Raw genomic sequence first — 27,941 nt, forward strand, 5'->3', positions numbered from 1 at the left:
CTCTGACTTCCTCGTTGGCGCTGCCATCCAATTAAAGCGGCCGGGGCCGGTCATGGAGCCGCTCTGAGCGAAAAACTGAAAGAGAAAGTAAAAATCCTGTCGGGGAAGTTACTCCATTAGCCTGCTTTCACGGCAGTAGCACAGGCATGTCATTTCCTATTATCTGACTCTTGAAAAACACTCGAAGTATCGATTATTTGCGTGCTCATATAGACATATTGAGTAAAGTTAACCTGAGGTCACAAGGAGGAAGATGTCCCGAGGGTCCAACGCAGGTTTTGACCGACACATCACCATTTTTTCACCAGAGGGCCGCCTGTACCAAGTCGGTAAGGGACATTTTCTGTTGTGTGTTAGCTAACAGCAAACCCGGACCATGCCTAGTGTACAGTACAGTAGCACAGTCATTACCAGGTGTGAGCTACCTGCTGCTGCTAATCGAAACAACACTACAAGAACATGATGGAGCAAAAGTAGCTAGCTTCTTCTGGTTTCGGTGCGGAGTACGGTTAGCGTCCAAGTTGAACACGTACTAGTTGCTATACCTGTTTTTACTCAAGCTTGAATGTTTATAACCTAGTTAAATTGCAATATGAATAACTGCACACAGTTAGTAGTTAGTTTGAGTTAGTTTTATTCTTTATGTGTGCTTTTAGTGTTTGAAGTATCCCGAAAAGAGAAAAAAATAGTTCCTCTAAGTTGTTTTCCTAACTATCATGGGCTAACTCGGTGCCTTCCCCCTCATAAATTAAATAATCAGATTAAAAAAATAAAGGGGGAGGTTTATGTTGTTATTTTTTCTCATATGTGTCTTGTGCTGCGATGCAGAGTATGCCTTCAAAGCCATCTCTCAGGGCGGGTTGACCTCCGTTGGGATCCGGGGTAAGGACACCTCGGTGGTGGTCACACAAAAGAAAGTTCCGGTAAGACCTCAAACGCGTCTCACTAGTGATGATGCTGATGATGATGATGTGAGCTGAAGCCAAACAGTGAGGCCACTTATGACTCAAAGCATGTCAGCAAAAAGCTTGAATAAGATACCCTGTATATAACGCGATAGGGCCTCAAACACACCTTTGGCATGTTTTTTATTCTCCTATGTCAGCTTCATCATCTAGTCACTGCAGTTATGGATGTTATGGAGTGTGCACGGATCCAGATATGATCCAGGAGACCCATTCATTTATCCAATTTAGGGTTACAGGAGGGCTGGAACTATGATAGGGTGAAAGGCAGGGTCTTTCAGAGACCACAAAGGCCTTCTGGAGAAAGGTTTTAATGCCAGACAAGACAAATATTGAGCTATTTGGCCACAATGGCAAGAGGTATGTTAGAGGAGTAAAGCTGCGGCTTTCAAACCCAAGAGCACTCACTGTATAAGCTGTCAAGCATAGTAGTGGTCTTAAGTTGCCCTTGGGCTGTTTTGCTGTACCAGTGGTACTGGTACAAGATGTAGCAGTACCCAAAGAACCAACCTTAGCCCTGTTGAAAATTTGTGGACTATGCTTCAGATGTCATGATGTTCCTAAAAACCAAAATAAATGAACTCTACCAATTCGAGCAGAAGGACTGGTCATATATCCAGCCAGAATTATACTAGAACCTTTTTGATGGCTACCAAAAGTGTCCAGCTTGCTAAGGCACATTTAACCAATGATTAGTGGGGGTGTCTGTATATAATTGATCCCATGTATAAATATTTCATCCTATGTGAATTAGAGAAAAAGACCCTGGAAAAAGAACATCACAAAAAACAAAAGAAAAGGAAAAAGGAAATTATCAGAAGATCAAAGTGCTTAAAACCATCAGAGATGCATTTCATGAGTCTAAATTGTTACTTTGACAAAATACTGCAGTGTCTAGATTTATAAAGTTGGATCATTTTTCCTACAGGATAAGCTGCTGGACTCTTCCACTGTGACCAACATGTTCAAACTAACACCTCGCATTGGCTGCGTGATGACCGGGCACAATGGTATGTATACATCACTTAACAGCATGCATTTCATTATGATAATGTGTATGCTGTGCTGTCATAAATAATAATGAATAAATATGAGACGTGATGTATGTGTTGTTAAAGTGTTGATGTTCTTTTTGTGTGTAATTACACTCAAATCCTGTTGTTTCTGTGCAGCTGACAGTCGTTCCCAGGTTCACCGGGCCCGAGTGGAAGCTGGGGAATGGAAGTATAAATTTGGTTATGACATCACGGCAGACGTGTTGTGTCGCAGGTTGGCTGATATCTCTCAGGTGTACACGCAGAATGCTGAAATGAGACCTCTAGGCTGCTGTAAGTAGGCGCTTACGTGCATTTTCACATTTTATTTGCGTTAATATATAGATATAATTAATAGTTAAGACAGTTTAATTTAAGGGACACATTAATAACACATATAAGAGCTCATTAAAAACTGACTGCATGTGCACTGAATGTTCACAATCTGAAGGACGGCTGTCTTAAGTTGTCCCCGTGTGCTCCCAGGTATGATCATGGTGGCCATTGACCCCCAGCACGGTCCTGTCCTTTATAAATGCGACCCGGCAGGCTATTACTGTGGCTTCAGAGCCACGGCGGTTGGAGCCAAACAGACGGAGGCTAACAGCTACCTGGAGAAGAAGCTGAAGAAAAAGCCAGAACTCAACCATGACAGGACAGTGCAGGTAAAATGAAGCTTGATGAAAACACACTTTCTCTGAATTATTGATGCGATGCCTCCAATTTTAGTCGAAAAGGTGAGTTATGCGGTGGTGGTAAAAGCTGCTGGGTGGAATCGAAAGGATTGTCCTCCAACAGAAAGGCCAAGGTATACCAACAGTGTCCCTGAATAAAACACTGGATTCCTGTCTGTCGTTATACAGGATGTTTTTACATCCTGCAAAAGTCAAATCTGTGCCTTTATCACTGGTATAGTCACTGCCTTGAAATTATCTGCCTCACCTAGGATTAGCTCATCATACATTGTTGAATTTGTTTTTCCTATACCTGCTCATTCCCAGAATAGCAGCCTCTGATGCACTTGGCCTTTTACCTTTGTTAGAATATCAACATCTCAGTGGTTGTATGTCAGTGAAGGAGAGGGTGTTGCATGATTTCAGCATCTCTGATTGAGATATGATTTACAAGAGGATGACCTGTGAGCAAACAGGTCAATGTGACAATGAACCATAGCAGCCTGTCCTTATAACAGTTTCACATTGCCATTCATGTGACTCTGAACTTACCTCATAAAGTGTGACGTTTCCAGTAACATGAACCCTGCTTACATGTCTCAGGTCATCTCACCTGTAAAGAATCACTGATGCTGGCCTTACACCAAATAACTCTCAGGCAATATCAGTGTCGAAGACAAATGTCCCGTGTCACGACAAAATATTGGCAGTTTTCTGTCATCTCGATTGTCTCAGTCAAAGCTGCCTTAAGTTGGTGTTGTTGTCGTCTCCATATTCCATAGGAATCACCCACGTTTGATTCAGTTGTAAGTCTTTGGTCATGGCTCAGGCAAATCACTTTCATGAACATGGTTGACACCCAGTAGCTTCTCTTCCTCCGGTCTCATTCTCAGTGGCATCTTATGTATGCAGCACCTTCTGTTTAATGCTCAGTTGTCCAGCATTGTGTGATATTGTTAAAGGCAATTTGGTTACTTGGAAATAATAACCCTGAAAAAAATTCCCAGTGTTTGCAAAATCTTACAATCTATGACTACAAACTTTCAGTCAAGACACAGCATCTCTAGATGCTTCAGAAGTGCTTTTAAAGTCTTCTAGTGTGTGGTTGGCATTATACATTTTGTGTGACGATCGCTAAAACTGCCTGCTGAGTTGTCTATGATGTATTTAACGACATACACTATATGGACAAAAGTGTTGGGCCGCACCTCTTAATCTTTGAATTCAAGTATTGCCAGTCCCATTGCCACATGTGTACAAAGTCATGCACCGAGCAATGCAGTCTGCCTTTACAATAGGGCTGCCACAAACGATTATTTTGAGAGTCGACTAGTCACCGTTATTTTTGCGATTAGTCGACTAATCAGATCATGCATCCATTGGACGTAAAACGTACAGCTTACTGCACCAGCAGCATCTGCTCTTATATAACTATCATTAGCTTACAGCTTGAAGTATTTAAGGTATGTGCTAACTAAAAATAAGGACAAGATGATAGTTTGTTAAATTTTAATGAAATCTGCAGGTTGTTTCAGTGAAGTTTAATAAACTCAGCCGTCTGCTCCTTGCTATCTAAAATATAACAGGACACTGGAGTATATTCTCCAGCATCTCACACTTCTGATAATCAGTTGTCTGCTTGACGTTTATTCAGCTGTGTAAAAACTTTATTTCTCAGCCAAACCGATTTACTCAGGAACAAATAAAATACTAAAAAAGCCAAAGAATAACATTTTTAAGTTATCTAAGTGACTTATATTACATGTTTAACCTGCGTAGCGAAAGACGGCGGTGGGTTTGAAAACGATTTGCCGGGAGTCCGGTGTTCTCACGGGCTCTAGTGAGCCTAGCCCCCGGCTAGCTATCGAGCTAGTGGGTAACAGACGTCTCCGAAAACGTCAGAGCGCTTTTGAAAATATGTGGTGTCTTGATAAACTGAGCAGATATTTGAGGTTTACACAGCTACATTCAGCCTGAAAATATGTTAAACTTTTTTTTGTGACCCAAAAAGAATAATAAGAGTAATATTAAAACTAACTAGCTGCCGCCATTGTTGGAAACTGAGCTGGGCTGCGCTATGAATTCTGGGACAGAGCTTCTTCTTCTTCGGGGTGTAACGGCAGCTGGCATCCTTGTACATGCGGTGCTGCCATCTTCTGTTTCAGTCCGTTATTACACTCAGCGCACCAGCTGTCTCAGTAACTGCAGAGGTTCAAACCTTCTCTAACATTAACGTCAACAGAAGAGTGTGCACTGGGAGCTTCACGGCCTGGGTTCTCTGTGACCAACAGGATTCTGTAGGTATAATGTGTAGGCCTGTGCTTTAGTCCATATATTGTATCTTTTGCAGTGTAAACCCTAATGTGTCCTGATGTGTCCCTTGAAAAATGAGCCATGAGGGCAGATGTGGTGGTACTTTTTCTTTTGTCCTGTTCCCTTTTTGTTCAGCCAGTGTCAACATTTAGAGGGGTTTAAACGTCAAATCTGACTTGGCCTTTAAAAACCTGAATACTAGTGGTCACCTGAGCACACTATAGAAGCAGGTGTAAACCATGATTTTGTTCATGATGTTGGAGTCAGGCCAGTTAACCAAGTGTAAACTGAACCAAGCCTGAAAATCGCCCAATGCCAGAGAATCAACCAGCATTCCTCAAAACTATTAAAACCTTTTGAATAGAGCTGGGCGATATGAGATTTTTTCATATCACGATATGTTTTTTTCATTTCAGGCGATAACGATATCTATCACGATATAAGCCAAATAACTATATTTGTAAGATTTAAATGTGCCGTTGCTCACAAGTAAAATGTGAAATAATCAGCAGCTTGTTTTTAAATATTTATTTCTCATAATAAGTTCAACAGGGTAGATGTACTTAAGGAACATGAGACTTTTTCAGCTAAATAAAGGCAAATATTGCAAACTACACAAAAGGCAGCCGCTAAAGCGTTTAAGTTTCAAAATAGAACAAATGAAACAGACTAAATTGTCAATTCCACTTAGAAATAAAGTATTAATTCTAAAAATAAATATTAGTTTGTTTTACAGAAGAACAGACAAAACTGACTAACTTTTGTCAATATCAAATAAACTGAGAACTAAAAGGAAATTCTCAATCTCTCCTTGTTGTATAGCTTAGCTTTTCAAACAGTTTTAACAGTTACTTTAGTCTGACAAAAGCCGAATGATGAATTAGCGCTTCCAGTCAGAGACTGAGGCTACGTCCACACGTACACGGGTGTTTTTGAAAACGGAGATTTTCCGTTTTCGTTTTGAAAAATAATCCCGTCCACACATAAAGGCAGAAATGAAGGAAAACGCTGCTATGAACATGCCAAAGCAGCAGGTGGCGCTAGATTCCTAACCGTGCAGAAATGTTGGTCAATCAGAAGTCTAGAAGCCTCGGTGGGAAAAAGTAAACAAAGCTGGGGCATAGAAGCAGAACCGAGTCGTATGTGTGGAGGGACAGTAACTGTGTGTATATGTAAGCATTTAAACACTGCAGAGAGTAGAATTAACAGTAACAGTATTGTAGAAATTCATTTCACCGAAACAATAACGTGGCGCACAGTGTGACGCATGCACCAGTTTATTGTATTTCCAGACTTGCTTTCGGCACAATTTACAGTGCGCGCTACTCTGTTTTTTGTCAGACTTGAAATAGCCGAAATACCTTCACACTACGGAACTTCTATGGCTCTTCCGTTCGACAATCTCTCCGGCATTGGAACCATCATCTGTTTTCTCTTCGGTCACGCTCATTTCCTCCATTACGCGCTGGCTCCATTACCCGCTGGCTGCTTCCCAAACAAACACACGTGCGGCTTGGCACTTGTGCTGTACGTAACAAGTCAGGCGACGTGACGCTGCGGCTGTGATTGGTTCGGCTCTGCGCTACTGAATTTGGATCGGCTGACCTTTTTTTTTTTTTTTTTTAAGAGGACAAGAGCGGCGAGGTCTATCGCGATAGCTTAATTTCTCTATCGAGTAAAAGTTATATCGCGATACATATCGTTATCGTTCTATCGCCCAGCTCTACTTTTGAATGACTTGCAATACAACCTGTGTTGTAGGAAAACGCACCTGAAACAACATTTTCCTTTCGGCTTTCTCTCCTCTGTGCACCTTGTTAGTCTGTGAAGTTGTACTCTGCTTTCGCTCTGACCGAAAATCCTCTTTAATGTTCTGACTGAAGGATTTTTTCTTTCCTGTCTTTCCAGTTGGCCATTTCCTGTCTGTCCTCTGTCCTGTCAGTGGACTTCAAGGCCAGTGAGCTGGAGATCGGCATAGTGACCAAAGACAAACCTAAGTTCAGGTAACTTCATTCACACACTGGTTTCACCACATGGGTCATGACTGAGGTTCTGCTCTAGATTTTTACCCTGAAAGATACGTGGCATTGTTTATTATTTTAGGTGCTTTTATTGCAAATACGAGTTTACTTTTTTGTTTTGGTTCATTCCGTTTATATTGTTTGTCAGATGCTTTTTATTTTTTTGTCAGTCTGGTAATTATACAGGATTTGAATCTCTCTGTTTTGAAGGACTTAACATTGCCATGTCTGACTTCTGTTCTTCCACTTTTCCTCCCTCCTCTCCTTCTGGCAGGACACTCGCTGAAGAAGAAATTGAAACCCACTTGGTTGCCATAGCAGAGCGGGAGTAGAGACACCCTTGCAAACATCGGTCTGTGATTTATCATAGTCTGCTATAGTCGGTGTGCTTGATTTAGTCTAATTTACCAATGCTGTTCCACTGTACACAGTCGGTCACCTGCATATCCAGACAGATTAATCAAGCGCACCTGATGAAGAAACTGTGCTAAAAAGGATTGATACATGTTTGATTCATAGTGATAGGACACATATCTCCAGTGGGCTTTTTTAAAACAGTTCTGTATAGAGTAGTAATGCCATTTTTAAATTTTGATCTTGCACCTAAAGCGACTAGCTAAACTTTTGTTGGATGCTGGTTTGTGCATAATATTTATCATACAGCATTTTTAGGACTGTATGTTTATAACAACACTCTCCAAAGATCATAATAAAACTGTCCCTGGGAGTCATACTTAATGCTTTTTAAGCAACTCACAATAAAACTGAATGCAAAGAAGACTGAGCAATGTCGTGTGTTGGTTTAACGTGAACGGATTAAGGATAAGGATACGTATTCATGAGCAAGAACTAAGGATCCAGGATTTAGACGGGGTAGACTAATGAGGCCATTAGAAACATTCATGTGTTCATTTATGTTAGCTGCAGCTAAAGCAGATTTAATTTTAAAAAGCAATCACAGTTTATGAGGCTCTTGTGTTGAAATGTATGTGGCTTCTCTGCCTGTTATTCACTGTTGAATGTCCTGCGTTTCTTCTTGTGACCACTAGATGGCAGTGGTGTGCCTGCTTCCAGCCTCTGAGTATTTCATAACAGAATTTGTTCTTCTTTGTACTTTTCTATTTACAGAAATCTATTTTGACTCTTGTAAACTATTACGCTTCCAAGTCTTTGGGGATTGCGTGTCTGTATGTGTGTCACACTGCCAATCGTGCATTTCCACTTTGTTATTTGTCCCTTGTTGTGTGTCTTGCCAGTCCACCAGAAAGACACACTGTGACCCACCATTTACAAAATGTCACCTGGCAGTCTGAAAGGATAAGTGTTTCTCAGCCACGCACGCACATATTCACTCTTAAAATGAACACGTACAATGACAGAGAACAGCAGCGTGTTTATGCTTTTACTTTATTATTAGAAGCAGATTACATGAATATCCTGTTAGTTTACAGAAGTTAAACTGTGATCCTACATTATTAATAATGCTGATTCTCTCATTGACAACAATATTTATTACTTACCTGCCAAGTAGTTTCACAGTATTCACTGCCCTGAAATTGTCTTAAACAAATACTGTACCGTTGCAATATCTCTATGGTAGCCATGTGATGTTACACATCATACACGTGTTTGTTCTGCACCAGTTTCCAGTAGTTTGTGTTTCATCTTGTTTGTTGTTTATGAGCTCTCTTTGCTCCTCGGTGCTGTCCTGTTTCCTTACCACCCCCAGCTGCCCCACAGCCTGCTGAGGTCTCTTCTTTCCCACAGTCACCAAGTGGTCTGGGGGTTGTTCCATTCATTAGAATTTACATCTGATATTTCAGGGTCTTTACCTTACAGTGTAAAGCTCATAGAGATAACTGCTGTTGTGAACTGGTGCTATGTAATGTAACTTTACTAATGCCCATCCAATAATACATTTTAAAGTTAAGATTAATACTTTAAGGTCATTTGAAAGCTTACAGGATTGAGAAGAAGGATATTTAAAGACTAGATTCTCAATTTGTTTGCAGACACATTAAGGATTTAGACTGAGAGCATCAAAAAGCCCTGCTAGTCTTGTTAAAGCTCCTAGTGGTTGGAGCACGGTCCTAAGTTGCATTGATAGGCTTTAAGTGTCTCGCCTTCAATTACTTTATGGGAGCAAGCGTTGGCACATAAACTCTTATGGCCTGTTTTAACCCCATGCCAACAGGATGGGAACAGTGCTGCAGTGTAGCATTAAGATTATATATATATATATATATATATATATATATATATATATATATATATATATATATATACATATGTGTGTGTGTGTGTGTGTGTGTGTGTGTGTGTGTGTGTGTGTGTGTGTGTGTGAATCTTTCAGTTTAGCATTTTAACCGGTAAAACCAGCTGGCTCTTCAACCCCCATTGCTGCATTGCATGCACAGGAACCTGGAAAAACACAGAACACAAAGAACGCTGTCAGCACTGGCAGGTTCATAGTTTACATAAATGCAGACAGACATGAAAAAGTCTCCACCAATAAAAGTGTTGAACTCGTAGATATGCTAGCTATACTTAGTGGATCCACACCGCAAAAGTAGTTGGAGTACTGCAACCTTTACATGTTCCAGTCCCCAGTTTTTAGATACTTTATTCTGGCAGAAACATTGACTGTTACAGCCATGGACTGTATACAAAAGATGGACATGGCCACCATAAAGCAGACTGAGAAGCCACTGCATGCTGATTAGCTAGCAATTTGTCAAACAAAGTGAAGCATATCCTGCTTTATCCTCCTTTTTTACTTTAATTAAGTCTGTGATTAGCACATAAAACATTTTGTTATATAATATATGATTTGCAACTAGCAATTGAGATCATAACTAATTAAAACGTGTTTACTGAGATCAAACAGCAAGAAAACTGAAGGGATGTTCTCCCCTAGACCTCTACACAATTGGACTCAAGTCACACCCATTCTGGCTATTAAAAGGACAGATCTATGTCACTTTTCAGAGCTGGTAGCATTGTCCATCTTTTATATACAGTCTATAACTCTAGCACAGGGGTTATATAACAGCAATGTGAATGGTCTCTTCATTTAAGTTTCAAACTGCAGTAACAAAATATCTTTAATGAAAAAGACCAATCTGTGCTTGAGATTAATTTAGGGATTACCACACAGTAGGACAGAGGAAGGTGGAAAGGGAGGTCCTATTTTAAGCTGTTTTAAAATTAATTATAGTAGAAGATGTAAGTGAAGCTTTTTATGGGAAAAGAAGACATGACAGAAGATTTACAGGATTGGAAAGAAAATGACTGAAGTGGATCTTTAAATTTGAAAAAATAAAGACTTTGTAATGGAAAAGAAATATCACCACACACAATTAACTATAAGACCGCTCCCCTTTCATTTTCTTATGGTGTATTATTGAATACTAGATGTTTTATAAAACTTTAAGAATAATTAAACAGTTAATTTATATATATGTGTATTTTCATAAACATCTTTATAGTTTTTTTTCTCTTAAGGTCATACCCCTGCCCACTGCTATCAAGACTTGCTCGTCTTATTCTATGGTGTATTTAACAAAGTGGTGCCTTTTTAATTTTTGAATTGATTTGTACTCAGACTCCCCTAAGTATCTTTTCCCATGTCCTCTCCTCACCACATACCCTTCATTTTTCCCTGTGCCTTTTTTTCTCATCCCTACAAACACACCACTTCTCTCGTATTCGCAGCCCCATAACCCTCTTTTTCCTCAGGCACCTTCACCTCACAGCTGTTCTGCTCCTCTCTGTTCTGGCCATACCTCAAGAGCTAATGCCACCTGTTTCTTACCTCCATGCCTGAACTCCTGCAGCTCATACCCCTCTACCTCGCATTTATCCTTCCTTTTCCCCCATCACTCTCCCACCATATGAAATGTTGACCCTGTGGCTGGTGTCTCCTGGTACTGTGAGTGCCTGCCAAGCTAAATGGGCCCAGAGCGCTGGCCATGTGTGTGTGTGTGTGTGTGTGTGGGGTCACAGCGTGGGGATTAGGTGTGTGTGAGTGATTGAGGGTGACAGCGGCCCTAGCATTAGGTGCCCTGTGGCAGATTTCGTAGGCCTGTTTTAGACACACTAAGCTGGATTTACCAGCAGCAGTGTGTCAGCAGTGATGCAGCCTGGTTGGACCTCCTACAGAACACACACACACACACACACACACACACACACACACACACACACACACACACACACACACACACACACACAGGACCCAGCAATCCACCTGTAACCAGTCTTGGCTGTCCCATTAACCCTTCCTTTCTGTCCATCATAACCTTTTTACACTCCTGTAAATATGCATCAGCAGCACAGTGGACCCCATGATGCAGGCAGGCCACTGTAGCGTGCTCTAAGTGTCCTCTGAATCTTGACAAACAACATCGAAACAAACAACGTTAAGGACACGTTGCATTTCAGTGCAACCAGTGGCTTACCTCACTTACCAGTACACTTACTCAATGGGTGAATTTTTACATATAAAGTTACACTTGTGTTGAATATTATGGCATTAAAAAAGCGTTTTACTTTGCTGACAAAAGAAGGCAAAAGAGAATATGGGTTAGCATGCAGTCAGTCTCATGACCATCAGACAATGCTCATGATGTAGCCTCCAGCTCTTCTGAGATGGCTTTCATTTCTGCTGTGAAGGTGTGATTGTTAAAAAAAAAGAGCACACACACACATGCAGATGTGTAGCTACATCTATATATTGTGTTTCCTGCAAATTGTATGTCCCTTGCATGAGCAGTACTATATGATTGAAATCACAATTATGGTTTTTCTTTGCCACTGAGTTGCATGCTGGGTAGATTGCTGTGTATGTGTGGTCACTTTAGTACTTTGTGAGAGGGCCTCTCAATCTGCACATGTGTATTGATGCTCAATTGTCTGTGTATATGTGTGTGTTTTATGTGATACCCATGCACCACTATTTGCACACCTTTGTCCGTCTGTGTGAGTGTGTGCACAAGTGTGCATTTGCGTGCCTGCTCACTCTCACATCTCTGTTACAGCCTGTCCATTGTGAACAAGAGTGTTGAGCAAGATCCTGACCCACCGGTGGGTACTAATCACACACATTCCTCAGGATTAAACAGCCAATTAACAATAAGAGCGCCATTGTCGCCCTGTCTCCTTGTGCGTCACACGTAAAAGGTTTTCTGTGTGTGTATGTGTACCGAGCGAGTGCGCGCGACTCTGTTTGTGTGCCGAGTGCATGTGCCTTTGGACGAGCACGAAGCCAAGGTGCTTTTCTGCTGATCAGAAAGAACTCTTTGTGCTCCTGTGGCGATGTGTTACAATATTAACATGAAATCGATGGCTTCATAACTGAGATTAAACAGAAACTGTGTGCAGCGTAAAAACAGCGTTGATAGAGAGAAAGATGTTCTGTAAATGCAAGATGTGTGTGTGTTTGTTTATGTGTATTTTGGCACAGTGTTCTTATTAATGAAGCAAGATAAACCAGGACCTACTGAGACAACAGTGGCAGCTCCACCCGCTACAGAGCAATAAACATTCCTTGTAATTCTACTCTGTTCTGTTCGTTAGTATATGCATTTGTGAGACTGTGTGTGTGTATGCATGATTGCATATATAAATGGTACCTTCAGTACCATTCAGTGTGTGTGTGTATGTGTGTGTGTGTCCATAGGGTGGGTGTATGCATCAGTGTGGCACGTGTCGGAGTGTGGCTGAGGATTAGTGAGGCTCAGGGCCTGTTGCTCCACTTCCATGATTATTACTGCTGTCTACTGCCATATGGGCTGGTGGTGTTGCAGGTGGTGGGTGGGGGTTCAAGCTACTGTACCACGCTACACACACACACACACACACACACACACACACACCCCACCTTTGTCCACCCACTGCAATAATGTCCCCCTTCTCCTCCACACCAGCACACACACATGATCAGAAGACACACACACACACACGGTCTTTTATAAAGCATATAAAGCCATGCATGAATGCACATATGAGCTTTGTCTTAACTAGCTGAAGCCTGTGTGTGTGTTACATCTGGGGGACATAACTTCCCTGGAGACAGAAAGCATGTCCATATAGTGTAATTGAAAAATTTAGGTTTAAAACTTAGTGTAAGCTGTGTCTAAGTTGTGAATAGATGGGTAACAGGTACTACTTTAGTACCTGTGAGTCAGCAGGCAACTGCATGCCATACGGTCAGAGAGCAGTGGCCCGGGTTTGAGTCCGAACCTGAGTCTTTACCATACAATTATAAAGCGCTCTGAGGGTGCTGTTGTTGTGAATTAGTGCTACATAGTTAAAAAAAAATGCAAATTGAATTGAAGAGCACAGGCTGCCTTTTGATGTTAATTAAACACTGTGAATGCTTTTACATTAGCAGTTTTTCCACGGTTTTTACAGTTTAATCATATATTTTTAATGAATAATAATAAATAACTTTAAGCAAATGAAAAGTATTTGGTTTGCTATAAAGGTTACCTCAAATAATCAGTCAACATTATGAACTCCGTTTATTCCATAACATAACTTGTATTTTGAATGATCATTATCTACCTTTTCTTCAACCACAATTAAAATGAAGCCAGAATTTTGGATGAAACGCATCTGAAATGTATAAAAATCAAAGGTTTATTTATTTAAATAAGTACAAAAAGTATAACAATCAGGTATAATTTTATTGGACCAGATCCTGTTAAATGTAGCAATTTAAATTGCACTTGCATAGAAAAATTCAATGAACAATTTACATGTAATTAAATTAGTTCAAGTCAGAATTTCGGGCATATGTGTGTGTGAGTGTGTGTACTTTTTTTTTCTTTTTATTGCATTTACTGAATTTGTATTCACTTCCAGTATTAAAAGTGAATATTTTGACATTGTTTGGTGATATTTTGGTATGCAGTTTCTCAGCTACAAGTGTATGAGTATGACGGTATGAACAGGTGTTAACACCCTAAAACCTCAGACAGTGATAGGGAGGGGGTTAAATGATGACTGGTATTGCACACACACACACACACACCACCTGCTGCTGTCTGCAGTTGATTAGAGATCTGTCTACCAGAGAAGACAGCAGGACACACACATGCACGCATCAGGGGGTCTGCAGTCTGTGAAATTGATCAAGATGCTGGCCAGACATCATTTACAGATGAACTCATAGTCAGACTGATCCTCCTTCTTCTGTCATACACACACTTTGTGCCTCCACATGGGACCCAAAGGAGGCTGGAGTGCAGCACAGCTTCTTTAAGAAAAAAAAAAACTCAGCAGAACTGCATCCTGCAACGACTGACGTCACGCATATCATACATTATGTATAATTACATTAATCTCATCTCATAAAACAACTGTCCACATAACACGCATGGTAATAAAACCAACACTTTAAAAGCTGAACCCTGAAACTGAAAATAAAAATTTTAAAATTATAATATTAATTATACAGCAATATTAATTTGCATAAGTGCATGAGTTTTCACTTTTATTCTATTTGCTGCAGGATGTAAAGAATTATTTATTTGTTTGTTTTTTTTGGGTGGGGGAGTGAGTGCATTTTATTGCTTAGAAATCTATTGTGTAATTTATTGAAGTTTATATAAGTTTACACCAGTCACACTAGTTTACACTAGGCATTCAGGGGTTAATTAAAACATTCACTAATATCATTCATCAGCCTGATAGCCACGACTCTATTCAAGGACGGGGCCTCATGTGACTGTATCATAAACATGGAAAAAATGTGAAAAAAAGTCTTTGGTTGCAGTTGATAAAAGCTGATAGTGTGAAGAAAAGGCGTTTTAGAATCACGGAAATAGGTTTGTATTTCTTTTTTAAAATGTCATAAATATAAATAACAAAGCATTAGTTTCTTCCAGGCTGTATTTACCATAAAAAATTCATGTGAAACCATTTTTCAGAGGTTTCCAAACATGCAATATATCACCAAAGAGACCACCAAGTATAAATATGACTGAAGTTTTAGCTGCATCAAATTTGTTAGAGATTCTTTAAAGTAGCTTGTTTGTATCCATATATACATAGCCACCAAGGTGCAAGTAAATTAAGTATCCAGCCCTGGTCTATATTTGTTGAGTATATGTTTATATATGCATCGCATTGTATAAGTGTTAACAGCCTAGATCCATGACAGACTGCTGGTAACCCAAATCCTTCTCAAAGGACGCGCTCACGCAAGCCCACGCATATGCATACGTATACACTAACAGTGTGCAGAAACATTGTAACAGCAGGACTATTCAGTGTAACCTACACACAACTGTACATATATGAAATGTAAGCACTATCAGAGAGAGAGACACATGGTCTGACCTGGGCTCACGCAGAGTAATCCTTACACGAGTTAAATGAGGAGTTAACACTGACCTCGATACATACCCTCCAACAACAGCATTCATAGCTACATACAAACTCCTACAACAGATGTAGTATGAACATGTGTCGTCTGTGAATGACTTTCTATATGAATAGGCCAACTTGTATACTGAAAAACATGAGAGGCGGCACAGCGCTGACAGCGGGACCCTGAGAAAGCTCAGACTGGGTCTGTCACAACGCCCCTCCCATGCTCCCCCTCCATCTGCCTCTCTCTCTCTGTTCTTCCACTTTTTTCTGCCCTGTTTTATCATCACTCTAGTCAAGTCTTCCTTTCTTCCTTCTTCTCCACCCCATCCGCCCTAACTTTCCGCCCAGTTTCCTCCAGTTATAGACTTTTGTCGTCCGCCAGTCACTCACGGTAACTGTCGCATTCTTACCTTCTCGTTTGTGTCAGCCTGGCCGGTCTCACCCTCACTCACACACAAACACCACTGTGGCCTTTTCTCTCTCACAACAGCAACTTCCTATAATGTTCGTTTACCTTATCAAAACCGATCAATCCAGCCACAGAAGTTAAGGTCCAGGCTCTCCGTTCCAGTGCAGTGAGCGCTCAGTTCTCTCCATCCACCCTTCCTCTGTCAATCTGGCCACAAACCCCTCTTTCCTCCCTTTATCCCGAGGTAAGATACTTACTTTTCAGATAAAGCATATTATGATAAATCGGCTGAACTCTGTGCGCGTGTGTGTGTGTGTGTGTAACTGTCTCACACACACACACATGCACACTATAAGCACACAGAGTGTACACAGACATACAAAAATACGCTGTGTATCGAACAATATGATGTCAGAGTATTTAACAGCTGGGGGAAATGTGTGTGTGGAGGGTTTGTGCATGTATGTGTATGTGTGTTTTAGGCCTTTTTGAATTTAATGGTTTTTGGTCTTTGTCGTGTTGCAAATGGCACAAAAACAGCTTTTTTCATCTCCATCATTCCCAAACACACACACACACACACACACACACACACACACACACACACACACACACACACACACACACACACACACACACACACACACAAAGTAAAGGATTGGTAGTAAACAGAAGAGAAAGTTGTCTTTGAGCCGTTTTAGCATGGGAGGATTCAGAAAAAAGGGCTAGCTGCAAAATAAAGTAAATTTTCTGTCAGTAAAAAAGCCTCGGGAACATTTCATGAGCAATGACTGAGTGAAACTTCATTTCAATTCCAGTTTGAAATCCTTTTTTTATCCTTTGGAATTAAAACATTCAGACATCCATCTGAGCAGCGCTGAGCATACAGATGAGGAGGATTTCATATCTGAGTATTTTTCTTTCTTTTTTTTTAACTATAGCTGTCCAGAATGGATGAGTTTGCTCTCAGCTTCTTAGTTTATTGAAGGGCGTTCGCTAATGAAAAAGGGATGAGAGAAATAGTGGAGCATATGGGCAAATGTTCTCTAACAAAGTGGGATGGCAGTTAAGGTCAACAAGGGGAATAAAAGAGTTTGGAGAAAATGAAAACTAAATGAAAATACAATGGCAGTGTTTGCCTGTGGGACATGTATGCGTGCTTGTTTCAAAATGGGATGTTTACGAAATGCTGTGCCCTGCTGTGTGTGTGTGTGTGTGTGTGTGTGTGTAGGTGTTTGTCTGTGGGAGTATAGATTAGATGCACTAAGCCTCTTATGTGATGGTTGCCCTTAATTTGCTTCTACTCTGGGTCCTAGTGCGTCCAAACCACAAGCATCACGGAACAATTTCCAAAACAAACAACCCAGAAAACATTACTTGTCATGCAACAGTAAAATCTGCTGCTTTGAATAAGAGCATTAATATTTAGACTGGTACCTAGCCCTGTATCTTCGGGAGGGCTTATCTTTTTATGCACATTCAAGAGCACAATTTAAAGAGTAAAAATCACAAAGAAAATAACTTGGAGGACAAAAATAGTGACTGTACTAAATAATTCTGAATAAATGAGTCAACTTCCTAATGCTTTCATAATGCTTGTCTTGTTTTCTAAAACAATGGATGCGGCAGTTTTGGGACTTTTTTTCTTTAAATCTGGTGCAGCATTTAGGCTACAACCTAATGACGATTTTTAAAAAAAATCCTATATTTTATTATCTTATTAGGAACCTAAGAGTCTAATTTAGAACAGCTTTTCCATTTCAAAATACATGTACAATAACTAAAAATAACTATATACTAATATTTTACAACTATACTTTATAGCCTAATACAGTCCCAAATACAAATGTGTCATTTATAATTAGCACACAATACAGGCTATTTATGCTTTTGTTTAATATGCTCGCGTATATTGTCAACTGAGAAACTACTGATTAAATGAAGTTATTTTTTCTACTATAAGCTTATCAAATTCTACTGCTCATAACAAAAAAACATTTTTAACATAAAAAGTAAGAAAACAATGTATTTTCTGTTAGCTTATAACATAAAACATGTTAAAAAATGTACTTAAGACTCTGAGGGCAGGTGCTAGGAGAATGCGCGTGCACAGCACTACCGCGCTCGCGCCCTGACGCGCATCTGAGGTCTCGCTATTCCCGCCGTTTTTTTTTTCATGTCAGCTGGAGGTCTCGAGACAGTCTTGTCCTCGGACTCCCCACAGTTAGCTCAATTAGCTATCCTGCTAGCAGTTAGCTGTGTATAAACTACCCAACAACAACTGACAATAACAGCTAGACATACCAACAAACACACAGGCGTACCTGGATGCGGTAAGCAACTGAAGAGTCCACCGTATCCAAACCGTGAACAGCGCGCACACTGGAAGGCCTCCCACACACTGAGACAGCCACACACACCTCAGCAGGTGAAGACATTTTATTCTTAGATTTGGAAACGCTCAAACACGCCGGTAAAATACTCTCTGTGGCTCTGTGTGTGTCTTTATATCTCCTGCTTTGGCTTTACAGAGCTAGATAAACCCCTTATACAGTTTGGGCTGTAGCTACATGTGTGTGTATGTGTGTGTGTGGATTTTAAACTATAAGAAATCCGATTCAATTAACAAGCGCAGAGAATCGGCTTTGGACACTGTGAAATTGTCTCGCTGTAGAGGATGGCACAGGCCAAACTAGCCCCGGGAGGAGACACAACGCATACACAAAGCTCAGCGATAATAAATACAACACCAGGACTGACAAAATAAACAAAGGGTAAGGGAAACAAAAAAACAAACAACCTTCTGTAATAATAGTGCGTACAAAATTATAAGATAACGAAATAACGTCGGACTTTGCAATAAAACATCTTTATCAGATACTTATAACACATTTAGAATTTAGGTATATAATCAGACCAGGGCCTGACAAATCAAATAAAACTAGTTTCAGATTATTATTATTATTATTATTATTATTATTATTATTATTATTATTATTATTATTATTATTATTGATTAAGTGAATGAATGGATAATTGGTCCGGAGGCAGCATGTTGGGGATCAGAAGGGGATTTAATAGCAGAACAACGCGGTCTTTGTGCTACTTTTAATCCGGCCTGTACCCCCCTTCTCCGCCTCAGCTGCTCTACCTCTGCCTCCACACTCAGTTGTCCAATTATTTTAGGGAGGCCAATTTCAAAAATACTTTAGAACAATATATTAAATTTTTTTTAAAAAGAATTAATTCAAATAAAAAAAAAAAGATATCTTGACAATGTCTCCGGACACCTATGCTTGTTGCTGGGACGACTGTTTTAAGCTTGGCAAGTGGCTATAAAAACGAAAATTGTTAAAAATTTGTGTTTGCGCGCGCGGTGTGTGTTTTATAATACTTTTTCGATGTTTGTGTTTACTGCCTGCATATCAACAAGTCTTCTTTGTTGCTGCGGCGACATTTAGATCAAATAGGGACATTAAAAAGACCATATATTATCCTCTATTGAAAGACAACTTGAATGAATAATGAACAATATGTAGATGCGCGTGGGCGTGTGCGCAGAGAGAGAGGGGGAGAGAGAGAAGGAGGGAGGGCTCTGGGTGTCTACTTGGATAAGAAGTTACTTCTAATTAGCCAGTCTCTTCTCGCTCTCCTCACTTGTCCGCCCTGCAGATCAGCATCCTCTTCTTCTCAGGGACGACCAGGGACAGAGAGGCCCCCCACCCGCCTTACAATTTTTCAACACCCGTCAGACCGCAGGCACCAAACTGCTGTGGAGCTGCCGCTGCTGCCGCTGCTGCCGCTGCTTTTTGCCATCTTTCACCCGGCCACGTTATATGTGCGCACTGCAATTACGCACGGCTCTGATGGAGATTCTAACCGGCCTCGATTAGCGAACTGTGCTGTTTTCAGTGTGGTGTATTGACTTGTCGCACCGGGCCGACTTCAGTTGAGGTAGTCTTTCTTTTTTTTGACTAGAAGCATTGAACAAACACCAAATCCTTAAAAGCGCCGTGGTTTTACGCGTCAGATGGAAACAAACGTAAAGGGGCTTCGCCAAAGGTGCCTGGCTGGAAGGCAGTAAGTCAGAGTAACGTATAAAAATAGTTGAGGAGAAGGCAGTCAATGGACAATTAAAAAAACAAAACAACCTAAGGCCAAACATCCCAGGAAAAGGAACAAACACCGTTAAAGGCAGTTAGAAGGAAAATAGAGAGAGAGAGAGAGGAGGGAGAGGGAAAGAGAGAGAGAGAGAGAGAGAGAGAGAGAGAGAGAGAGATACACCCCCTGGAGACTAGTTAGGAGACCCGGCCCCCGGTCTGAGAGAAGGAGAGAGCGAGTGAGAGAGTGTTTTAAAGCCGGCAGGAGGCATGATGTCCTACATTAAGCAACCCCATTACGCCGTGAACGGGTTAACGCTGTCCGGCCCGGGCATGGATCTGCTCCACACCGCCGCCGTTGGATATCCCAGTAAGTACTGGCCTTTGACTTCTGTGTGTTTTTAATCTGTGTAAACCTGTAGTTTCTTTAATCGCCTTTATATTAAGTAAACAAATAAAATAAAACAAGGGAAATGATGGAATTAAGTGAAATATTCGTTATGTATTTATTGCTTATATCGCGCAGAAAAACGGTAAAGAAAAAAAAAAGACTCAATTTGAATAATATATTTGAAAATTTATCTGTACGGTTATATTTATGATTATGAACCTAAGTGTCTGCTCCGTGTATCAGAACATGTGTTCACTTGACCTATAAATTCAGAGGATTATAGAGTCAAAAAACAATGAAAATGTGTGAGAAGAGAAAGGCCGCCTGTTCTCACACGGAATTAAAACTAACTCCAATCTGTTGCGCTTACAGTGTAACCTATTTACAAAAAGGACAGTCATTGTATTTCATATTGGTGCATTAATAATATATATTTTTTCATGAATGAACACTGAGGTTGTTTATAAAGGCCGATATGCAGCGATCAGCATCTGCCACAGCTCAGAGGATAGTTTGAAACGACGGCAGAAGGCGTGTTGTCGAGCTCGGCCCAAAGTTTACGTTTTTAAAAGTCATAATCCCCGATGTGGATATTCATTTCGTTTCGGTCTTTCTTTTTTTTCCAGTCAGAAATATTAAAAAAGAAAGAAAAACATCAGGCCTGCTGGATCCGCTTATTCGGTCCTATAAAAACGTTTCAATCCCGCACACGTTTGTTTCTTTCCTGAACGCCACATAAAAGATTGAGCTACGGAGACTCGCCACTATTTGTTTGTCTACAAATATCCACAGCAGCGTATAAAATGTGAAACGAAGCCGCAACAGTGCTTATGTATTTAAAGTGTATGCTGCGAATTCAAGAGAAAAATCGGAATTCGTTTATTTGTTCCAGCGTTTTTATTGAAGTGGTTTATATATAGATTTGAATTTCATATTATTTTCATTCATCAGTTCAATCATTTTTTAAATGTAATAAATGCACACCAACGTTGATACATGGCCTTACATGGTCCAATAATTTTTCTGCGGAATTCTTCAGGTATAAACTCAACGTAGATTTTAACGTGGCAATAATAATAATAATAATAATAATAATAATAATAACATTTTTTGTAGGCACCCCACGCAAACAGCGTCGGGAGCGCACGACTTTCACGCGTGCGCAGCTGGACATCCTGGAGGCTCTTTTTGCCAAAACACGCTACCCAGACATCTTCATGAGGGAGGAAGTGGCACTCAAGATCAACCTGCCTGAGTCCAGAGTCCAGGTAACACATTACACTGAAAATTATAATCATATATATTTTCCTATATTGGCAGGGCAAAACACCTGTGTGTGTGTGTGTGTGTGTGCGCCCGCGCGCGCGCGTGCGCGTATGTCACAGAGACACACATACAGAAAGAAAGTGAGGGTTTGTTGAGTTCTTATGAAAGCAGCTTGTACATCTTTAATGTTTTTTATCAGCTGCTTTGATTGTGAAATAGTGATACTTAGATATCTTCTCTCTGATGCTCCTGTTCCCAAAGGTCTGGTTCAAAAACCGTCGTGCCAAGTGCCGCCAGCAGCAGCAACAGAGCACAGGCCAGTCCAAACCACGGCCCCCTAAAAAGAAGGCATCCCCTGCTCGTGAGGCCAACACCGAGGCCAGTGCCAACCCCACCAACGGTCCCTACAGCCCTCCTCCCCCTCCTCCAGGCACCGCCATCACCCCCAGTTCCAGCTCTGCTAGTGCCACAGTGTCCATCTGGAGCCCAGCCTCGATCTCTCCGCTGCCAGACCCCCTGTCTGCTTCCACCACCCCGTGCATGCAGCGTACCACCACCTACCCCATGACCTACACCCAGGCCCCAGCCTACAGCCAGAGCTACGCAGGCTCCTCCTCCTACTTCACTGGCCTGGACTGTAGCTCCTACCTGTCTCCAATGCACCCACAGCTGTCGGGGACCGGAGGGGCCCTGAGCCCTATCACAGCCTCCTCTATGGGCGGGCCCCTAAGCCAGTCCCCAGCCTCACTGTCCTCCCAGGGCTACACAGCCGCCTCACTGGGCTTTGGAGCCGTCGACTGTCTAGACTACAAAGACCAAACTGCCTGGAAGCTCAATTTCAATGCCGCTGACTGTCTGGACTACAAAGACCAGAACTCCTGGAAGTTCCAGGTCTTGTAAATAACAGGAGGTGGGGCGTGGGGAGGGAGGTAGAGGGAAGAGGTAAGAAATAAAAAGATAATAATCAAAGTAGGTTGAAAAAAAAAACAAGATTACTTTCTATGTGTTTTAGAAGGAGGAAGAGGTAAACTTGGGACACAGAAGTCCCACCAATCACACATCAGCTGAGGAAGTGATCGGCTGAAATAAACTCTACGTGTTTGTCGTTTCAGAAAAATATCAGTGGGAGTAATGTGATCTGTTGAAGCTCGGTTTGGTGATTGTAACAAAGAGATGGCAATCGTGTTTAAGCAACATAGAAAATCAGCCTTGAAATCAAGGAATGACTACATGTAAGGAAAAAGAGACTTATGTATGCAGAATAAAATCAGACTAGTGAGAACAAGCTTTCCTTTTGATTCGACTGATAAAGCTGAGTTTGACTTGGACCAAATTTAAAGCAGGGCTTATTTGTAAAATTGCCACAGCACAACAACATTTGTAACCTACAGGTTGTTTTTAACATAGAATTGAAATGGACCTTTTACACTGATGAGAACTGCATTTCTTCCTTTCAGACTTCTAATTTTGTTTTTTCTGTCATGTTTTTCTTTGAAAAAGCTGCTTTTTTTAATCATTGAGCTTTGAGAAATGAAAACAGTTCAGCTAACCCAATGTGACACCTAAAGCTCGGTGTCTTTACAGGGTCTTCTCTAAATCACACACAAGCTGATGGTTCCTAGTAGCCTTGCATGACAGTGACCCCTTGCAGCCTGTGTGGGATACGAGCTGAGGGGGGGGAGGAGTAGGTCACTCCAGTGACTGCAGTACGAACCTGTTGCCTTTGAGCATGGTTATAATCATTAGCTGAATGGCTAGTACATTGTTAGTGTAATAAGATCACTTCCACACATTTTGAGGGACAATGGTCACATTGTTGCTAGTTGAGGCAGAGGAACCCCTCTTCATCTCACAGTGGCATGATGAGAGCAGACTGCCAATAAACTGCTGCAGTGAGGTATCTGATGGGAGAGGAGACTGCACCGGAGAAAGGGAAGGGACTGGGCCTACATGCGGCCGACTCACCCCTCCTCCTCCTCCTTTGCTCAGAGTCTGGTGCCTCTCTCAGCTCCAACCTGTAAAGATGTGATGGGTACCACTTTATGTGTTTGATGTTTTGTCTGATTTCTTTTCTTTTTTGTATTAGACTTAAAACAACTTAAGTTTCTTTTCAAATTTGTGAATTTGTTTGAGTAAAATTTGTGGTAATTTGTTTTTAAGTTCATATTACTATCAGTACTATTATAACTATCATCATTAATATTATATCTTCTGCTGACATGGACTTTGCTAATATACTTTTTTGTTGTTGTTTTGTAAATATTAAAACTTGAAAGTGTAATCATGTCTGGTATCAGCTGTGTGTTGTTACACAGGCACTCCACCCAACAGACTCTATTACCCTCTTTCTTAATTTCTAGAAAACTGCCAACTTTTAATTTTTTTTTCTGTTTATATACTTCTGGTTTCTGCTTCTTCTTCTTCTTTTTTGTCAAACTCAGGGGTTTATCCAATAGAAGTAGCAGTATGCTTCTTAATCATTTATTGTACTTACATTTTTTTTTTTTTTTGCTTTATAATCGTCTCTGCTTATTTTCTGATATGAATTATTTTGTATATTTCATTTGTCTCCTGTGTTTGACCGGTCTCATCACTACCATGCCAGATAGCTACAATGTTTCTGAGACATTAAACAACTTCATTAAAACTCCTGGGTTACTGTGTTCTCTAAGTCATGGATCCTTCCATTTCTCTGCAATTCAGGGCTGCAAGATAGTGCTAAATAGTGATACTGCAAATTTTAATATCGTTCCAATACCAAGGGAATACAGGGTCAGTACTGCTGGTACTAATACAGGTACTTTTAACATATAAAGCCAGCTTTTTTAGGGGAGAGCAGTGTGTCACAATTTATGAGATGAATCATCATCAATTTGGAAATGCATTTTAGTGTCCACTAAATCACTGTGATTTTTATTCTCCACAATAATTAGTTAACACAGAAAGACACATCTTTCAGCTTTCCATTTATTTTTAAACTGGGTTTTTTGGAGACCTGGAATTTATTTTTAAACTGGGTTTTTTGGAGACCTGGAATTTAAATTTGCCTGTCTCTGAAGCTTGTTGGGTCAACTCCTGTTGTTTAAATTTGATATGGGCTATTAATAAAACAGAACTGACAGTCACACAAAAAGGATCAGACATTTTTCATAGTGCATGTTTGAGGTATGTTTTTTTCATTTCCAGAAAAATAATGTGCTTAACACAATTCAGTGTGCCTGATATCAACAAAGTACCGATCCTATCACGCTAGCATCAATCCAATACCGATACTGGTGTTGGTAATACTATCGATATTTGGATCGATACGCCCACCTCTACTGCAAGAGAAGAAAATGGAGCACTGGGACATCTATAGTGGGGAACATTAGGAATCCATACAAGAGGCTCAGTGGGTATAAGGCTGAAATGAGAGGGAGCAGGGCAGAGAGGACAGAAAACAGATTAGAACTAACCCTAATACCGAGTCTCACCACCACACCGGGTCCAAACTGAAGCATGAGAGACAGGCAGATTACTTTGGATTGATGGATGTTTCTGTGTGTTCCTGCCACCGATAGGCCAGAGGGTCAGCTTTATGGGGGTTGCGCAAAGTGCACTGGATGAAAGGTTTTAGCCATGCTTCCGGGAACCACATAGGCTATGTCTTTTGTCCCTGTGCACTGCCTTCTATATGCTTTATCCATATTTTATGGTCAACCAGGGTAATACAAAGGCAGTCCATGGGCAGGTCAACCTGCAAGGAGTGTTTGCTATTAGATGTGATGTGACCGGTCTGTGGGCTACGCTTTCTTGTACTGTTGTTGATCTGTCAGCCAGTCGCAGAAAAGAGCAAAGTTATAATATTCTCTAATGCCTCAGATCAATTACTGTCAGTCTGAGCATCAGTCAGACACCTCAGATTAGATCAAGGAACAAAATCCACAACTAAAAATCAGTGTTGATTCTTACAGGACAAGCAAGTCAGTCCCAAAGAATCCCCACTTCAGCTATGAAATGAAGATATTTACAGACAGGAGGAAAGAAAAATGTATTAATAATAATTAATAACTCATCCTTTGGATATTTTTTAGGCTTAATGTTAGGTATATGTGGCTGTTTGACTGATAGAGCCTCAGGCACAGGCAGCCATAGCTGGCTAATTCGACTCACTGAACTGGACCTCACCTCTGTGTTTTGTTGTGTTGGGGCCTTTTTGATTATTTTTCGTGGGATTATCTGAAACTTATTGAATAATCTATGGTGCAAAAACAGAGGAAAGTCACTCGGTGACATGAACAGATCAATGTCATCAAAGGTGTTGATTGCTTCTGTTTGAACAGTTTCTAAAGGCTGCTATTTGTTCTTTTGGGAAATGTTTTGCCTGTTTGGTTTGCTGTAGTTGGGCTGTCACAGTGTGGCCGATGTGCTTTTTTTGGGTTGCAAATTTGCGTTGCCGAGAAAGTTAAGCTTTTGAGCTGCTGGGAATACAGTTTATCTAACAAAATGAGTGAGACTAGTGAAATGCCTGAGGAAAATAGAGGAAAGGAGGACAATCAAGCTTGAAATAAGGGCACTGACTTGAAAAATTGAAAGTCTTCAGACAGAATACAAATTAAATGTGGGGAAAAAAACAAAAGGACTAACATATGAAATTAAAGAGCTTACAAAAAAGGATGAAAATGCAAGGGAAGATTGCAACAAACTGGGGAAATTGATTCAGCTGTATTAAAACCACAAAGAAGCACACGAGTCAGTTATATTAAGTCCCAAAGAGGAAAAGGAAACCCAGAGAGACTGGTTTAAACGTACTACCGAACACAATTCAGGCGTTATGGAAGCTCTAAAGCATTTTGGAGCTTGTAGGCCTTTCTGCAAACTGGTCATGGGGCTGTGGGATGCACTGCTTGCTGCAAATTTAGACATTTCTCCCATTTCCCCAGATGAGGCACCTGGTGAAGTAAAACTGAAAATACTCATTCACTAATGTTCAAAATGACATTCCCCTCTCCAAATCAGACAATATGGCAACAACAGACAAATGTAATACCACAAGTGTGTGGAATATGTAAAAGTGCCATGGTTCTGGGTCATTTTAACCCAGCATGATCTATTTCTTGTATTTTGGTATTTTTTTCTGTATTATGGTTTATTTTCTGATTCTTTAGTTGTCCTGTTTGGATAAGTTTCAGTGTTATTCTGGTTAAGAGTTTAGGTTTAGTTCAGTGTCTACTCTGTGCCTGTCATGTTTCTTGTTTTACTTTGAAGGTCTGTGTCTCATGTTAGCATGTCCAGTGTTACTCTCCCCTGTGTTGTCATTATGTTTCATTCGAGTCAGCTGTGTCCTCATGTGTCTCCACTCCCCCTGATCAACTCATGTGTGTTTCACCCGATGTCTGGTCGTTTTTTGTAACAGTTTATGTCATAATACTAGGTCTTAGTTCTCCCAGCATCCCTCAGTTTATTCCATATTTCATAGTTGTTCATATTTTTTCTCAGTTTCCATGTTTTTACCTGCAACTAGCCAAATAAAGGTTCGTTTGGCTTTCAAGTTTCGCCTCCTCGCCTCTGTCTGCTCTTGGGTAGTCTATACAAACCCACACACAGTCTCCCCCCACAAACCGTGACATAAAGAGGTGATAAAGGTATCTCTGGTATAATTTTGACATATATTATTACTGTTATTCATTCATATACTTGGAAATGGCATTCATATAGCAGTTTCAGGCACCAAACAGCTAGTTCAGATTAATCTAATATGCATGGCTTTGTACAGTGAGAAAAGACAAAGGTACACAAAAAACACCCACAGGGCACAGGGAGAACAACAGCCCCACATTCAAACCCAGAGGGTCCTTAAAAAAAGTTAGCATAATGAATGCTTTTCATATAACTTTCAAATGTCAGTCACCAGTATCTCATAGGCAGTCGCTTCAGCTCCAGCTTCCTTGAAGTGGAATAAACTTTAGATTCAATCATGCCCACTTCATGTCATGTCCACTCTCTCTGTTCTGTGTTCCCCATGTCACTGTGAAATGCTGATTGTGTTGAGGCAGCTTTGAGGGTATATTTCTATAGACTGTACCTTGAGTAACAGAATTACTTTTACTCCACCTTTATTTCTGCGAATTCAGGAACCTCAGCCAAACTGTGTTTAGAGAATCGTACCTGACGATGAAAATATGGAGTCATGTTTTGTAACAGGACAGCAGGTTAAAATATATCCTTACAGATACGAGTTGTGCATACAAAAGGACAAATCTCAAGGTATTGAGTTACCAATCCAAGACAATAATACCAACCACAGTTGAAGGAGATTGATTTTTTTGATAGTGACAAACTTCAGTACCAAACATCAGTGAGAGCAAGGATAGAAAGCCTGGAGATTGTTTCTATTTTCTGGAACAGTA

The 27,941-nt window shown here is 40.6% G+C and overlaps 2 protein-coding genes and 2 long non-coding RNA genes across 4 annotated transcripts; 2 read left to right on the plus strand and 2 right to left on the minus strand.

Annotated features, from left to right (window-relative positions):
* Window positions 1–70: 70 nt before the first annotated feature.
* LOC309687148 (proteasome subunit alpha type-6-like) lies at window positions 71–7,785 on the plus strand. The gene is made up of 7 exons (XM_082501881.1): window positions 71–329; window positions 829–923; window positions 1,894–1,975; window positions 2,138–2,293; window positions 2,486–2,664; window positions 6,895–6,989; window positions 7,282–7,785. Exons 1-7 carry the CDS (start codon window positions 254–256, stop codon window positions 7,337–7,339), a joined length of 741 nt encoding a protein of 246 aa, XP_082358007.1. The 5' UTR covers window positions 71–253; the 3' UTR covers window positions 7,340–7,785.
* A 610-nt stretch (window positions 7,786–8,395) lies between these two features.
* Window positions 8,396–18,719, minus strand: LOC309687149. Its single transcript, XR_014270641.1, has 2 exons — window positions 18,120–18,719; window positions 8,396–9,428 (listed from the first exon to the last, which is right to left on the minus strand). It is a non-coding gene; the product is annotated as an uncharacterized lncRNA (long non-coding RNA).
* Window positions 18,720–19,450: 731 nt separating this feature from the next.
* On the plus strand, window positions 19,451–24,199 carry LOC309687147 (homeobox protein otx5-like). The gene is made up of 3 exons (XM_082501880.1): window positions 19,451–20,265; window positions 21,403–21,554; window positions 21,814–24,199. Exons 1-3 carry the CDS (start codon window positions 20,166–20,168, stop codon window positions 22,450–22,452), a joined length of 891 nt encoding a protein of 296 aa, XP_082358006.1. The 5' UTR covers window positions 19,451–20,165; the 3' UTR covers window positions 22,453–24,199.
* LOC309687150 lies at window positions 23,925–27,137 on the minus strand. Its single transcript, XR_014270642.1, has 2 exons — window positions 24,583–27,137; window positions 23,925–24,547 (listed from the first exon to the last, which is right to left on the minus strand). It is a non-coding gene; the product is annotated as an uncharacterized lncRNA (long non-coding RNA).
* Between the last annotated feature and the right edge of the window lie 804 nt (window positions 27,138–27,941).

This window comes from Aulonocara stuartgranti (assembly GCF_965226115.1).
Source record: "Aulonocara stuartgranti genome assembly, chromosome: 14".
Taxonomy (NCBI): Eukaryota; Metazoa; Chordata; class Actinopteri; order Cichliformes; family Cichlidae; genus Aulonocara; species Aulonocara stuartgranti.